The sequence below is a fragment of the Oenanthe melanoleuca genome, chromosome 6 (genome assembly GCF_029582105.1).
Source record: "Oenanthe melanoleuca isolate GR-GAL-2019-014 chromosome 6, OMel1.0, whole genome shotgun sequence".
NCBI lineage: Eukaryota > Metazoa > Chordata > Aves > Passeriformes > Muscicapidae > Oenanthe > Oenanthe melanoleuca.
In genome coordinates, this window is record NC_079340.1 from 34,704,031 (window position 1) to 34,720,702 (window position 16,672).

At 35.8% G+C, this 16,672-nt stretch overlaps 1 protein-coding gene across 1 annotated transcript in view; it reads right to left on the minus strand.

The window, feature by feature from the left end:
- CFAP46 (cilia and flagella associated protein 46) overlaps positions 1-16,672 on the minus strand; it is a 64,195-nt gene that overhangs the window by 1,111 nt on the left and 46,412 nt on the right. The window contains exons 43-59 of the mRNA XM_056495662.1: positions 16,225-16,359; positions 15,143-15,322; positions 13,995-14,162; positions 13,047-13,144; positions 12,290-12,369; positions 11,699-11,850; positions 10,540-10,661; positions 10,107-10,192; positions 9,038-9,202; positions 8,028-8,098; positions 7,414-7,474; positions 7,300-7,335; positions 6,684-6,786; positions 5,352-5,464; positions 4,415-4,496; positions 1,842-1,978; positions 518-604 (exon numbers count right to left, since the gene is read on the minus strand). Of these exons, the coding sequence (XP_056351637.1) occupies positions 518-604; positions 1,842-1,978; positions 4,415-4,496; positions 5,352-5,464; positions 6,684-6,786; positions 7,300-7,335; positions 7,414-7,474; positions 8,028-8,098; positions 9,038-9,202; positions 10,107-10,192; positions 10,540-10,661; positions 11,699-11,850; positions 12,290-12,369; positions 13,047-13,144; positions 13,995-14,162; positions 15,143-15,322; positions 16,225-16,359 (1,876 nt within the window). The remainder of the gene's footprint in view (positions 1-517; positions 605-1,841; positions 1,979-4,414; positions 4,497-5,351; positions 5,465-6,683; positions 6,787-7,299; positions 7,336-7,413; positions 7,475-8,027; positions 8,099-9,037; positions 9,203-10,106; positions 10,193-10,539; positions 10,662-11,698; positions 11,851-12,289; positions 12,370-13,046; positions 13,145-13,994; positions 14,163-15,142; positions 15,323-16,224; positions 16,360-16,672) is intronic.

Consider the following 16,672-nt stretch of genomic DNA (forward strand, 5'->3'; position numbering starts at 1 on the left):
CTTATTTTAAAAGGTAAGTCCTGTACATTGGAAAATAGCAGTACAATTTTATAGACAGTATATTAGAAATTGTTCTACTCAGAAATTCTTCCCTGCTCTCCAACAAGACACTAGATATTTCTTACGTCTAGTGTGCCCTGTACAACACAGACTACCTAAATCACTGCAGATCCTACTGATCTTTTTGCAGTTTACAATCACAAACCACGTACATTGTTTATGTTGTGCTCCTGATGTACCTTGTTAGGAACACTGCTTTATTTATTCAGTGGAGAAAATAAATTAGGTTTGGATCAGCTATGTCAAAGCATCCCCAAAATTTATGTTATACAAAATATAGCTACTCCAATTATGATATTTTATCAGTGGTCTTCCAACTCTCAGCTCTTTTAAAAAGTTTCAAAGAAAATTGTAACAACTCATCTGTAAGGTTTCACTTGTGCTTGTGAACTACCTATCTTAAGGTTCTAGTAACTTTTTATTGTCAGTCTTTCATACTCAGCCTTTTAATTCTTACTTTTAATGGAATCCCTTTTCCTGGAGCTTCTATTTTTCTGAAGAACATGAACTATCTGCCCAATCATTTTATCAAAGCTCAGCAGATCTGGAAAGAAATAGTTTATGTGAGTTTGTAATGAAAGTTTTGGAAAACAAGAAAATATCAGCCATAGAGCCTGGAGCTTTCACATTTAAACTTAATGAGAAAGGATACCTTTACAGACTTAAGCAATGGATCTGTGAAGATGTAAGTTAAATCCAGGGGATTTTTTCCCCATAGTTTATGAAACTACAGATGGCCATGTCCTAGGGCACTGCTTCTCACCACATAAATCCTATTCTTCCCATATGACCATAAACAAACACCTCACCAAATTTGCTTTAAGAAGGTTACTGTTCTGTATGAAAGATCAACCTGTCAACGTGCATGGTGGCTCCTGCATGCAGTTCTCCCGCTATGGAAACTGCAGGCAGAATTTGGACAGGAGCAGAGAAAGGAGAGACAGAGGACAGGCAGATACACACAGTCCCTGAGAGACAGGAGACAGGCAGATACACACAGTCCTTGAAAGGAGAGACAGGGGACAGGCAGATACACACAGTCCCTGAAAGGAGAGACAGGAGACAGGCAGATACACACAGTCCTTGAAAGGAGAGACAGGGGACAGGCAGATACACACAGTCCCTGAAAGGAGAGACAGGAGACAGGCAGATACACACAGTCCCTGAAAGAAGAGACAGGGGACAGGCAGATACACACAGTCCCTGAGAGACAGGGGACAGGCAGATACACACAGTCCCTGAAAGGAGAGACAGGAGACAGGCAGATACACACAGTCCCTGAAAGGAGAGACAGGAGACAGGCAGATACACACAGTCCCTGAGAGACAGGGGACAGGCAGATACACACAGTAACTGAAAGGAGAGACAGGAGACAGGCAGATACACACAGTCCCTGAAAGGAGAGACAGGAGACAGGCAGATACACACAGTCCCTGAGAGACAGGGGACAGGCAGATACACACAGTCCCTGAGAGACAGGAGACAGGCAGATACACACAGTAACTGAAAGGAGAGACAGGAGACAGGCAGATACACACAGTCCCTGAAAGGAGAGACAGGAGACAGGCAGATACACACAGTCCCTGAGAGACAGGAGACAGGCAGATACACACAGTAACTGAAAGGAGAGACAGGAGACAGGCAGATACACACAGTCCCTGAAAGGAGAGACAGGAGACAGGCAGATACACACAGTAACTGAAAGGAGAGACAGGGGACAGGCAGATACACACAGTCCCTGAAGCCACACACACACAAGCCAGACAAACACCAAGACTCACGCTGGAACAAGGTCTCCAGCCTCTCTGCACTCTCCTCCAGGCTCGAGTACCACTGCGTGGCCAGCACAGAGCCAACGCCTGTGAGGCTGAGGAGCATTGCTGTCTCTGTTGGTCTCTCCAGGGCAACACATAGACAGCTAAGGAGGATCAGAATCATGAGATCAATAAAAGAAAAATGTGCATATAAAAAATACAGCCAAATATACAGTGCTTTTTAATAGAGGAAAAAGAATGTCAGAGTGCATTTTCTTCTATGCTGAGCATCAAGTGTTTTCTAACACTCATAAAGTACTTTGAATTTAATGCAAGGAATTCAGGTAACCGTCTCTCTACACTTTTTCATGGTGCAATTTTATCGTGGAGTTTACTCTCTGTCATGTTACTGCAGTTTTGGACATCTCTGGAAATCTGAAAGGAGTATTAACACCCTAAGTTTTACAAAACACTGCAGAATACCTTTTATAAGACTGTCAAAATATTGGGAATCAGGTGCAAAAAGACATGTTTAGACATAAACTATTGCAGGAACTGAAACCTTGTTCTTTGTTTTAAGTATGGTATTGATTTGGAGGCTTAGAAGCAAATCACATGAAATGTGGGACTTGAGTTTTTTACTGCTGAATATTTCAGTTAGTGTCTTTGGCATAATTATTTTAGTTATAAAAGGGGAGTGATACACCCCTGAAACTGCAATAAATAGAAGGGTGCATTTTGGTTTAATTCAGATCTGCTTTTCATAGTAACTTTATGAAAAGATGAAAAAGTTTTCTGTAATCTTTTGGGGAGATGATGTCTGATTGTCTATAGAGTTTATGTGACTCATTTTTAAATAAATATTAATCTAAACTTTCAGGAAGCTTTTGGACTTAGCCATGTAACTCTTTTTGATAAATTCACCAAACTATTAAACTGAGACTTCAAATTTTTTGAGTTTGAAAATCTAGTTTAAGAAATTGTGTTTTGGTTTACTTTAGGAAATGGCTGTTCGGGATCAAAAAGGATATACAAAAATACCAGGTGTTTGTTTATACACTCAGACATCTGCATATTTACATATGTAGATGTGTGTATAACCTACCTTACACACATTTAACTGCATTTAACTTATGCATTGTTGCACTAGTTAAACAGTAATTATAGAGATGTTTTCCTACTTCTTCTTCATGGAATGAATAATTAGAAAAGTCAAGAGGTATTTATGTCCCCAGGATGTGCTTTGCCCACTTGCTGCCCAGGCTCACTGTTGGCTCAGCCCCAAGTGCCTTTCTGCAGGGCTGCTCTCCAGCCACCCCTCTCCAAATCTACATTTGTGTCCAGTGTTACTTTGTCACTGTGATGTGTTAAATTTCCTGTCACTGACAACTGCCAATGCTGCCCTCTATCTACATCCCTCTGCAGGGCATCTCATCCCTCAAGTGTATGATCAGGTTATCTGAAAATTCAGCATGGACTAAATAATTAATGAATCAAATTAGGACACTGTGGCATCTGTCAACAATTTATAATGGACATGCAATAAAAGAATGTAAACCCTACTGTTGGAGAAGATGAAACTGAGGAATCTTGCAAATATAAATGCTCAGATTCGGGGCAATTGTTGGGGAAGGTAGAACAGGAAAGCCCTAGTTACTGAATTACCATAAACACAATAGGATGGCTCACCGAAGCTAATCCACTCTTAATTAAACAATGCTTTTGGCCAGAGGGCAAAGCCAAAAGACACAAAAGACTGACCCGCACCCAAAGATCAGATCTTAGAGCTTAGAATGTCACATGCTATGCTAATATAAAAATTCCTATAGGCTACATGTAAATGCTATAGAATTAGTATTTTGTATTGGATTGGTTCTTAGGGAATCAGAATATTCATGATGGAAATGGATTTATTGTGTTACAAACGGGAAGTCGCTCTCTTTTCCTCTTCTCTTCCCCTCTTTACCTTCTTTACTCTCTCTCTCTACCCTCCCTCTTCTCTCTGTCTTTCCCTCCCTTTATCTCTTTAATCTGCACGTGGCTGTGCCGAGCAGCTCCTTTCAGACTCTCTTATAATAAACTGCAACTGCAGCTTTTATAATTTACAGAGTGTCTGAGTCTTGTTCCACGCGTCCACCCTGATACAAAGAATCCAGGAGTCTCTCGCACCCTACCAGCTGTCAATTTAAAAGCAACAAAAATACTGACATTCTTCTAAAGTTAAAAAGAGCTGCAATTAATGTCAAAAATTCTGAAGAGGTTATTTAACATGCCATAATAATTTATTTAAATAAAAATCTGCCTGATTGTTAAACTTTTCCATGTATGAACCCTCAGAGGTATTTTTAGCAGTTCATCTGTTAAAGGAAAATTTTATATATTCAACTAGAACATTTTGAGAATCTTGCTCTCCAACTTGTATGTGTAATGCAGCAAGGTTTTTGTGTCATATTTTCTTATCAAGGCCTTCTAACAGAGCTTTCATCCTATTTAGTCCTATAAAGTTGCTCTTTTACTTGCAGAAGTAAAGGATAATATTCATAACTCAAAATTTTAACTTTGAAATAATTGTAGACTTCACTGAAACTGCCTTTACCTACCTTTTGTGGATATCAGAGTTTGCAATTCTCTGGTAACTTTTCTGGGATCGTACCAGATCCAGAAGAATCACCAAACGGCATTCTGGAAAAAAGGTAGCAATGGTGTTTGCACTAACAGTAACACCCAGTAAAATAATGAAAGTAAAACAGGCCTTTTGTAAGTTAATTGCTTTCTTGAACACAGTCTAAACCATTAGTATAAAATCTACATATTTCAACCGCAATTGTCAGGTATTATGTAAATGTGCACTATTGAAGTCATCCTAGCACTATTTCATGTAATTTTGCTACACTTTTCCATAGTGTTTTACAGGTTTTTCTTTCCTAAGCTGCATTAGAGTAATTAGTAATGAAGTCCACATATCATCTCATTACAGCCAGTGATCTCTGTGATCCAACTCTGTAGTTATGAATTCTAGGAAGTTTATGGTACGCAGGTACTGAATTTTTTTTATACCAAAACTCCTCTACACAACTCACAACCAAGTTACATCCCTAATATGCCTTATTTTCCTTAAAGGCTTCCAGTGAAATAGCTCAGAACAATTGTTGTCTGCCTCAGCAGAGACTTTTGAATTTTGAAGTGGTGTTGCAGATGTTGCTCTTAGTATAAAAAAATATCTTGCAATCAAATACTAAATTCCAAAGAAAAGGTGATGGTTTACTGAGAAAACCATTAGATGATGACTTAGTTTTTGAAACCTAAGAAATTCCAATACATGGAAATGAAGCACTAAGCTTATTTTTCAGGATTAACAGGAAAGATATGCAACAGAATAAAAGCAACATAATACAAAGGTTTTCTGATTAAAAACCCTAGATCTAGGAAAAAAAGCTCTTAATTGCCAACATAAATATTGTGATAATGATAGAATAGGACACATCTAGGAAAAAAAGTAGATGTAATTAAAGGTATTTCTCAATTTGCTTATCTTACTTGGGATGTTCATAGCAACCAACCAATTAAGCAACACATGGGACATGAATCTCTCCATCCCATAGAACAGAAATGCACTACAGTTTGTCAGCAGCTGCTCCCACTCAGCTTGGCTGAAAGGAAGGAAGAAGAAAGAAAGTTACTTTCGTGTTACTGTTTTACAAGAATACTTTTCAGAAATTATCCACAGCAAACTTTAGTGCTATTTACTCCAGAAAGAATTATAACAAAAGCCAGCATGCAAAAAAAGAAGACAAACATGGCTGCAGAATTCTGTGAGAAGTGTAATAACTCTTATGGTTTATTAATACTACACTCTTGTATTAAAATGATTACTCAGTAACATCTCACAGCAAGCAAGAGATAACTACCAACCTCTCAATCAAAAGAAAAAAATGTAAAAATTATTGCTGCACGTATTGTACAGTTTTAAAACACAGTCTTTGTCTAACATTCAAAGGAAGTAGTCATGTATATACCCACCAGACACGAGCAATTGGTTTTTGAAAAGAGATGTGGATAATCAGGCTAGCTGGCAGCAAAAACTGCAATTTGGTAATAATGACCTTTGGAATTGTCATGGAAAAATATGAGAGTACCGACTCAGTGGTAGGTATCATATATATATATACTATATATACTATTAGCTAAGTAGAAGAAACTCTACAGGACTGAGAAGGAAGGTCCAGTGACAGCCTTGTTGTCTCATAGGGCTTGCCACTGTTTGACCTCCAGAGACCTCTTTTATTCCTCTATGGCTGTGATCTTAAAAGTAAAATATTTCTATAAAGAACAAAGTGTGTTTATGGTAGACTCCATAAAATGGATGCTAGCTTCATAATCAATGTTTGAAATTGGAAACTTTGAAATTGTGTGCTGTACCTTCACTACTCTGCTTCTGAAATCTGTGCTCCCATTTACAGCTGACTGAAGGTGCACGGAAATGCTATGGTCTTACCACTTGCATTTACAAACAATTATGAGCAAAGCCAGAAATTACACTTATGCTCACACATACGTATTCATCAAAGACTGCACCAGAAGAATTTCTATCAAAATTAGATTATTTACATATACAGCAACTCTGACAAAACCAACCTGACTAAATCACTTTATGGCACTTTATTTATCATCCCTAAAATACTCTGGCTACAAACCTAGCTCTGTGTTTGATACAACAAAAATGGTTTGCTATGTGTTTATCAGCTCAGCAATATTTATGAACATGAACATATGAAAATATGTCTATTTTATGAACAAAGTCTCTGAAAATAGGCACAATTTTAAACAAGAAGCATGGATAAACAAGAAAGTGGATAGAGTATTCCATACCTCGGAGCATGCAGATTGCCAATGACACCTTCCCACTGCAGTCTAAATAAGTCATGGTATTTTTCCAGTATTTTCTGTATTTTTTGGCAAGGACTTGAATCTTCTATAACAATAGAATTTCATCATTATGAATGTAACATGCTACAAACTATGTTGGGCAATCTCAGTTTCAATACCTTTCAAATGACACTATCCTGTATAGGAGGTTTTAGGTCATCATTGGATTTCATGCTTTCTGAAACCCAAGTCTGGTTTTTAAAATTAAAACAACTGTGACATTTTCAGAGTATAATTTGGATTCCCATCTGATAGGCCTCTTTTATAATGAGCTAGGATTATTTGCTAGACAGGTTAAGGACACAAGGAAAAGATTTTAGATACCCTGAAAAAAGGGTAAAGAAAACCAGTACTGCTCATATGGTTCTGTTGCAGAGGCTCAGACAGGACTTCAGTGGGTGGATAAACTGAGTTTCTAGAGTCCTGATTTCAGAAAACAAGACTTCAAAATCACCTCTTTTTTGTCAACATCTTGATGTCATAACTTCATTTTTTGGTCCAACACCATTCTAAATTCCATGGGTAGATTGTGAATAAAATATTATTTAATATATATTACCTGCTCCTCTTCCTTCATTATAGGGGTCCACAATATCTGATAAACAGTTAATCACAAACAACAAAAGAAGGAAATTTAGCTGATACACTTAGCCAATAGGTTGTGAAAGGATACATTTTAAATTCCTTATATCAACAGGCAAGCAATTAGAAGGCAGATCACGATTAATTGGTGCCTATAATTAAAAAGAATACATATTCTCTTATGTGTCAAAGTTTCAATTAAATACTAACAGTACTGCATTCCTTGTGTCAAACAACTAAGAGAAAGGCAAAACAACTAACAAAGTTTTGAATCTGTGTTTAAAAGGATGATGGTACTCAATCATCAGTGGGAATGAATAAACTATTCTGCTTTAGCTAAATGCATATACATATATTACATATATACACTTATGTGCATGCACATATATAGATACATATGCAAATACAGAACAGATTTGTAAAAACTTATGTACTCACTATATAAAATGCAATGTTTTTACAGAAATTATTTTCAGTAACTTTAAGCATCTTCCTTTGTAGGTTATTAAATATATCCCATTTATGAAGTGGGATTTTTCAAACAAAAACTCCTTGCAAAATCAACTGGAAGCAAGATTCTTATGGACTTATGAGACATTCATTCCATTTCAGAATTCCAGCACACATAATGAGCTACTATGCAAGCCACTTTCACACTTCTCTATGCAAGTTCTATGGTTATTCACAAAAAATGTGAAAATTCACCGTTTGGACACTCTTTTTCTGAGAAGTTTTTCTGTTTTTTTCTTTAGATACTTCAACTTTAAATTCAGTTTCTGTGAAAATGAAAAGAAAAAGTTAATATAGGGCAGTTCTAGCAAATAAATGTCCTTGAAGGACTGCATATATTTAATATGATGTAGTAGTAGTAATAGTACTGCAAGTAGTAATAATGAAAAGAATAACAACAGATTGAAACAAAAAAATACCGCATACTTTCATGGCAGAAAGTGAGATTTTTCTACTTGGTCTATTTTTTATCTTGGACCAACTAGTTTTAATAATTTTATGTGGTTTTCTCTACATATGACAAAAATGCAGCTTAACATTTTAAACTTTATTAATAGAAGGTATCTTTGATTCATACAGAAATGGTTTAGAACCTCAATTTATCACTCACTTTTAGATTTAAAGAAATGTGTTTTAAGATGCCATAAGGAGAAGTTTACCAACTATCCAACTACTTTACTTAACCTCATTTTGCTTAAGAGTTTATGTAGGATTAAGTGTCAGTAGTACAGAAAGTTCATAGAGCCTGGGGGGATTTGATTTTGCCCAGGTGTAGCACAAGAACCAAGAGGAAAATATTTCAGAGAGTAAAATTTAACTTTTGGTATTTTAAGCAAAGTCTTCTAGAAATGAGAAAGAAAAATTACAGAAGTGTAAATTCTTACTTCCTTTTTTTTCCATTGCAGCTGAAAATAGCTTTGAAGTTCCAACAACATGCTTGTAAATTTGTTTACAATTCTAGATTCCACTGAGTTTTACATAACTCTTTAATGTGTCAAGGTTATTTTAAATTAGCTACCACTGCACCTGTAATCAGCCTGTACATTATTGAAGTAAGTCTACTTTACTATGTAGTCCACCTAAAGCACAAGAAACCTATTGCATGTGCTTGTCTTCCAGTAAAATATACACAATGATTCAAATTTAATTTTTTATCTTTTTTATGCATCATTATGCTAAAGGAAAACATGTTTATCTGATAGTACCTGACTCAGTCCAATGTAGTCGATTGTAGAGAAACTGTAGAGAAAAATCTCTGGAAACAGAACTTATTCCTTCCTCTTTAAATATACTCAGAGCTTCCAAAGGCAATTCCATAAGTAATGCATCCCCCAGTAAGACCACACACAATCCGAAATCCACAGGTTTATCTAAAGAGATGTGACAGAGCATGATTGAGATTTAGTTCTCAGTTTGTACAAACAATTGCAGTTAAATGTAAAAATCTAAGTGTCCTCCATTGTATGACACATGAACTTCATTGTGCTGTGGATTAAAAGCATTAAGAAAAATATTTCTTTTTATATCATTACTCTTAAGATGTTCTCAAATTTCTACACACTTGCTAGCACCAATTCTTCAGAGGGAAAAATATCCCTGTTTTAATAACCAACCATCTTGGGTCCAAGTCCAGGTATACAATAGGTTCAAGAAAACAATGTTTGGAAATGCAAACTGCCACAGCAGCAAATGGCTAAACAGAACAGAGTTGTAAAGGAACTCTTATCCAATACTGTGTTGTCCTGTAGAAAAATATTGTTTCTTTTTAGGAAAAAAGTATTAAATATTATTATGGCAATATTTCTGTTCTACAGAGAAAGAGCAGATGCATGGGAGACTTCTCCAGTTTTTGCAGAACTGCTCTTGAGACATGTTTAGAGAGAGACAGTGTAGCAGAAGGCTCGTATGCCAGCTGACAACCTGTGAGAGTCTATAAAGCTAAAAGAGGGGGGAAAAAAAGACAAAACAAAGAGATCTACCAATTTAAGAAAGTTCTTTATTCTAGCTTTTCTCCTGAAAAACTGGTTTGTGAAAAAGCCATTTCATTTAGGTGTCTACAGACTGTATGGTTTGGAAGACTCTAAAATGCAGAAAGCATTGCCCCAGCATCTAAATTTTCTTTGAAAGTATACTGAAATATTTGACTTGATATAGAAAATAAAACAGAGAAAAACAATGCTAAAGCATTTGTCCTCTCCTTGTTTTAAATAAAATTAAAACTGCTGGACTTTGGTATCTGTCCATACACACACACACCACCAAGGAAGCACTTACCCTGCATTCCAACTTGTTTGCTGTTCTTATCTTTCACTTTCTTTTTTCCTGTTTCAGCTGCTGAAACTGATCCACCCTGGGATTCTCTGGGAAGAGGAAATTAATGGAAAATATCACAAGCTTCAATTTCTGCTGAGTTTCAGTGAAATTTTACACAAAGAACACGCTTCCTTCAGAGTTCCTGCCCTTTAGTTTAATTATAATGCTGCATCTTGAGCTTCAACTTAAGTATAACTTAAGCTGGGGAACAGTGCTTGCCAGAAATGGCCATTAGTCTATCATTATACTCAGTCTCAGTCTGACAAATCCTGAATATACTCTCTTTCAAGACATGAAACATTCATTCAACAGGGTATCCTGCCAAAACCATTCTTGAGGGACTTGAGTCACAGCTCTGTTTTCATAAATGATAATCAAAGCCAATATATCTTACCTGATAGCTGAAAAATCAAACTGTGACAGCACTGGTTTCAGATATCCTTCCATAATTTCTATTATTTCAGAGAAATCTGATGTCAAATCAAGCTCACTATCATTTATTTTCTCAGTTGGAGTCTATCACATGCATAGAAACAAAAATTAGAATACTTTCAATGTCCATTCTTGTTAAATACCATCATATATACCAATTTTGTAATACGTTAAATCAGAGACCAAATAAAATTAAGCAAAACATCATAAAACGGAAAACATAAATATAAGAAGTTGGTTTCAAAATTTTCGAAAGTTTATTTCAAAATTTTACATCAGCATAAGAATTACTAGAAGGTGTCAATGCTTACTATTAGTTGAACAATTAATATACATCAGCAATTTCAATGGAGAATGACAGAAAACTACAGCAGAAAGAAATTATGTTTTCCTTTAGATAATGAGAAGAAATTGCATAAGGACAACTTCAAAAAGTGAACAGAAACTACAATGAACATAGAAGAAGCAAATGAAAGCATATGGAGAGATCACTGGAGCCAATTTAGGAAAAAAACTAACCAAAATGAAAAAAAATAGATAAGGAGAACATAGAAACATGTAGGAGAGAAAGACATTGAAAACTGGGGTTTGTAAAATCCAAACTAGATGGACATGAATCATGTCCTTGAAGCAAAATTTTGTGACTGACTTGGATCAAATAAAGAGCTACAGTGCAGAAGATATTGTACGCCCCAACAGAAAGCTTTTCTGTGTTGGAAATCAGTAATAAATCTCTGGTTAAGGCAGCTTTATTTTAATTAAAGGGTTGCAATCTTGGTTTTTTTCCTTAGAACAGCAGGCACTTTTCATGTGATATGAAAGGCAGTGTACAAATGCAAATGCAAATCTCTGAAATATGACACATTTTCAAATAAACTGATCTCAACGGCATCATTTCAATTCCAATAAACTACTGAACATTTCAAAGCTCCTGAATGACAAATACAGCAACAACAGCACAGTAAGATTAAATTCTGAAGTAGAGTACAAAGCATATAGTAACTGTGAAGACTAGGGATGCCACACGTGGAATGAACTGAAAAATTCTGCATACAGAATCTTTATGCTATTTTTAGTACATGTTTTTCACATTTTAAATATAAGGAAATAAAATATATTACCACATCTGTTTTGGAGACACACTCTTGCAAGTTCTGAATAACAGTTTGTTTAAGGTTATTCTCCATCCTCCGCTGCTTGAAAAGACGCATTTTTTCCAACAAAATATGAAACACATCAGGATCCACAGGAAATCGAGTAACTTTTGCTTGCACTATTAAAAGAAGGATAACAGCCTCTTAAGATTCTTTTTGAGACATATTTGTACTTGAGGAAATGATTGTACAAACATCATTAGTTTCTAGCTGTGGTATTCTTTGAAAATAAAATCTAGATAGATATATATATAAACACAACATATATACAAACACAAAATATATACAGAAATGTACAATGAAAAATACTCCATCATTATTTATTTATAAAAACTTCAGCCTTCAAATGTAAACAAAACTTATATAAATTGTGACTAGTTACATGACATCTGATAACAAAACATATATTTATGAATTTATGTTCCTTGGTAATTAAGAAGAGTCAAAATTATTTGGAAAAGTGTTTCAAAATTTTTCTGACTGCAACAGTGAAAGATATGAGCCTTCTCATAACATCAGTGCAATGATTTGTATCTCTTCAAAGTAAGAGGTACTTACCCATCCTCTGAGTGACTCTTCCTTTCTGCCGTGCAGAACCTGCTCTGGGCAGCCCAATCAATGAGCTGTACAGCTGAGACCTGGGGGAAGCAGTAAAGCACTGAATAAATTATTTGACTGTCTAGCTTTGTTTATATGACTCAAATCAATCAGATGAGTAATTATGGCCCTCTAATTTAATGTGCTCACAAACACTCTCATGATGCACTAACTACCCCCACCTTCGGTGCAAAAACCTGCAAATTCTAGCTGGAACAAACTGAGAGTGGTAAGGTAAACTCTTTTATTGCTGTATGGCCAATAAGGTAGATTTCTAGTTGCTCCATAACAAGTGTTAAAGATTTTTTAAATTGGTGAATGCTCTCAGTCAGTTGCTATAGCTCAATTTATGAGCTAGTTTATTGCAGCTAATAAGGCTGCAATAATCAGATAATTGGTGGCTTTATAAAGCTAAATATGAACCCTTCAAACATTTCCAAGACCATAAGCAATAAAAGCAGGAAACTCTTATCAGAACTTAGGAGAGATATCAAGAATGGCCTGAAACCTTTTAAGTGACCTCTGGAGATTTAAGAGATAAGGAAATTGAAAGAACAGAAAACATACAGCTGAGCTGCAGGCAGTTTTATTTATATATTAATTAGTTCATTATCCTAAAATTCAAGTCCATCAAAATTAGAAGAAAAAGGCAATATTCAACCAGGTGAACAAAAAAGATTATATTTGTAAGAAACAGTGCCAAATCAAAATGATGTACCTGTCTTCTGAATGCTGGAGAATAACTATGTAGAAACTGGATGGCAATTCATTCACTATATTAAAATGTTCAACAGGAATACAGAGGTTTCTCCAAGCCTGTACAGTGGTTCAAAAGTACTATTATTTCCATGGACTTTATAAACCCCATTCTCAGTTCTTTCATTAGAAAATTGATAGTAATTCTAGGACAGAAGGAACTTAAAAGACCTAGACACTCAGCAGATGTGCCAGGACAGTGGGATCTGTCCATACAACAGGAGTTCTCTGTGAGAGAAGCAAGCACTGGCAGAAGTTGTGCATGGAGGCTGTGCAGCCTCCACTCTTTGAGATAATTTGAAGCCATCTGGTCATAGTCGTGGACAATAGGCTCTAGGTGGCCCTTGCTTGAGCAGGGGGAGTTACAGGATGACCTGAGATTTTTTTCCAACCTCAACTGTTCTATGATCATGTAATTTTTGTGCAGTGCAGAATATATAAATATTATTTAAAACAAATTACAAATACTGTATCTTAGTCCACTCTTCATAACAACATGACTTTTATGACCGCTACAAAATTTCTGAAGTTAAAATGCTATAAAATACTAGCAGAGTATTAGCAAAGGAAATAAGTAGAATAATTTAGTAGTAATGTTTATTTTTTTTTTATTTAACAGTAATGTTTATTTGTGAAAAAATTTTGCTAGAGACACCTAACCAACAAGTACTTTATAAAATGGTATTTGGTTTATGTGGCAGGATTTTAGTAGCAGGGGAAGGTGCAGGGGTGGTTCTCAGAATCTCAGAATTGTTCAGGCTGGAAAAGCCCTTGGAGACCATCGAGTCCAACTGCTCTCTCAGCAGTGCCAAGCCACCCCCAGCCCAGGTCCTGCATACACACAAATATCTCTCTGTGTGCATTTATACAACATTTATATAAACCCCTAGTAAGCAGCTCGGCAAGTTACCGTTGAATTAGCAGTCAGTTGCTGTTCCACACACTTTAGAAGATCACTTGTGTTTCTGTTTTGTTTCAACTGATTTTGAAGATGCAGCAACGCTGCCAGCTGAGAGCTGCTGGTGTTGGATGCAGCGGTTAGAAGGATGCTCTTCATCATCATAGACACTGAACAACTCTGTGAAATTTTTACATCTATTTATTTTCCTTCACAAAAACAAAATTAATAAATACACACTATGTTTTTTATAACATATGTTAAAGAGAAGTTCTCTTCCTTGGAAGGTGAGATGAACTAGCAGAAGACGGCTGTTTGTTCTTACAGGTTAATGTGAAGAGTCTGACAATAACAAGGGAAGATCTCTTAAATACAAATAGCTGGAATTGATTTATTTGTCTACATTTACCATCAAGTTTCTTGCATTTAGTCACCTAAGGTCTACATGGAACGGTAAATGCTGTGTTCTTAGCCTTTCAAGTAAGCTGAGTCTTTTCCATTTCTATGCTTTAATGGACACCATCATATCACACAACAGACTTCTACAAAGAGCAAAGTAATGGGTAAGACTATACAAACTTTTCATTCAGCAACCATACTAACCCTGTCCTTTGAACTAGGAACTATGTGTCATTTGTTCCTGATGCAGGGAATATAAGCCCTACAGCCATTCTGCATCTTCTCTTTGATGGAGGCACATATTCACTTGCACGCACCTTCAAGCCATGCTGTGCAGGTATCCATCCAACAAACTGAATGTAAAATGACTATCAATCAAAACAATGATTGAACAGATCCAGAAAAACATTTTTAAAATTATTTGTTAAGGGAGGTATGAAACTGTATTTTGTGGCAATGTCTTATCTTTGCTAATTACAATATAGTAATTTATTCCTATTACATTTTTAATGTATGCAATCATCAATCAAAATACCTGGTCAAACACAACAAATAATATAATTGTTATAAAAACACTGATCAAATGTTCTGAACTTAGCAAATACATAATATATTTGATGACCTATATTACACACTGGTTCTTACACAGAACCCTACATGTGTTCTGTATGATCAATTTTCAGACTATGCAAACACGGTTTAGTTTATGCAACTTCAAACATCCTCCCACTGAAAAGCAGCACTAACATTAGCTGCCTTACCTGATGAAGTGCCAAAAACTGGGTAGTTGAAGTTGGATCAAACTGTCTAAAGCATTCAGCCATTTCCAAACTAGCAAGAGCCAGCACATCGGTCACATTTTGACGGAATGCAATAGCCATAGATTGTAGCAAAGCCTCACTGGATTGAGAAAGATACTTCTGTGCCACCCTTTGTTGTGTCTAGATGATAAAAATAAAAAGCTTTATATTAAAATTGGCTAATATTAGTATTTGTTACACAGACACCTACCACAGCATGTTAGAGAAGATAAATTGCTTTTTAAGGAGCAATTTTAATGCATTTTCCTTTCAAGGCGCTTAATGTATGATCAAAATATGCACCTATGGATTTATTTTTTAGCAGACACCAACATCTGCTATACAACATTAAAAAATATTTGGTTTGGCACAGAAATTTCTTCTAAAATAAAATGTGTACCCAGCAGTACAGACTTTCAATTCCAGGCAACTCCAGCAATTCCAGTTCAGAACCAAGGGTCAATACAATTGTTTCTGTGGATAGTTAACCATATTAAGTCCAAATTAACCCACAAATCTCTTACCTCAGTACTTACTGATTTTGCTAGCAACACAAACTGTAAATTCCCAATTCTAGTGTGCTTTCAATTGCAGTAATTAACAGAGATCAGCTCACTGAATTTCACAAATGTTTTGTGATAGAAGTAATTTCTTTCTTTGTTCCCAGTCTGCAAAATGTTACTCCCTTAAAAAGTCATATCTGTGAGGCAGAAAGAAACTGCCTGCTCATCTAATCCTGGTTGCTACAAGCTCAATCAGCAGGAAAGCACTGAAGAAGAAATTATTTCTTTTTGGGAGCAACTGGGTAAGCTCACTCAGGAGCTCTCACACAATCGACTGAGGAGCAGAACAAAGCTGCACAGCAGAGAGTGATGGAAAGCTCTTTGTTGGAAGGTGTTGTGTAGAGTTTTATCTTTTTTAAGACCAAGTTTTTGTTACAACATTTCCATTAGCAGTTTAAAGAGAACTGATAAACTGAGTTGACTATTATTCCATAAAAAGAAAGCACTCAAATTCTAATGCAAGCTCAAGAAGTAATGTACCTTTAATTCCTGTATGTTCCTCCTATACTTGTCTTTACAACATGTATTAGTTGATAAACTGCTCTCTGTCATGTCCTGCTCACTGCATTCTGCTGAAGTCAATGAAGATTTTCTGATGTCTGATTTAGCATCTTCCTACCCACCACAGCATAAAAAACAGGAACAATTAATCACTCCATTAAGTAAGAAAGGCTACATTTCTTTGTGAAAGTTTATGTGAAAACTGAATTAATCTTAAATGAAATCAGAACCATAATTCCATAAAGAAATTTAGTAATCCTTTCAACCATCAAAATTTCTTCGTATGTTACAAAGGCAATATGACCCCCATCAACTAAAAAGAACCCCCCATACAACCTCTAAGAGTTTGACTTTTTCATATTTGTCCTTCACTCATTTCTTCTGAAAACTTTAATTCATCCCTGAATTTATAATGCCTCCATCAACT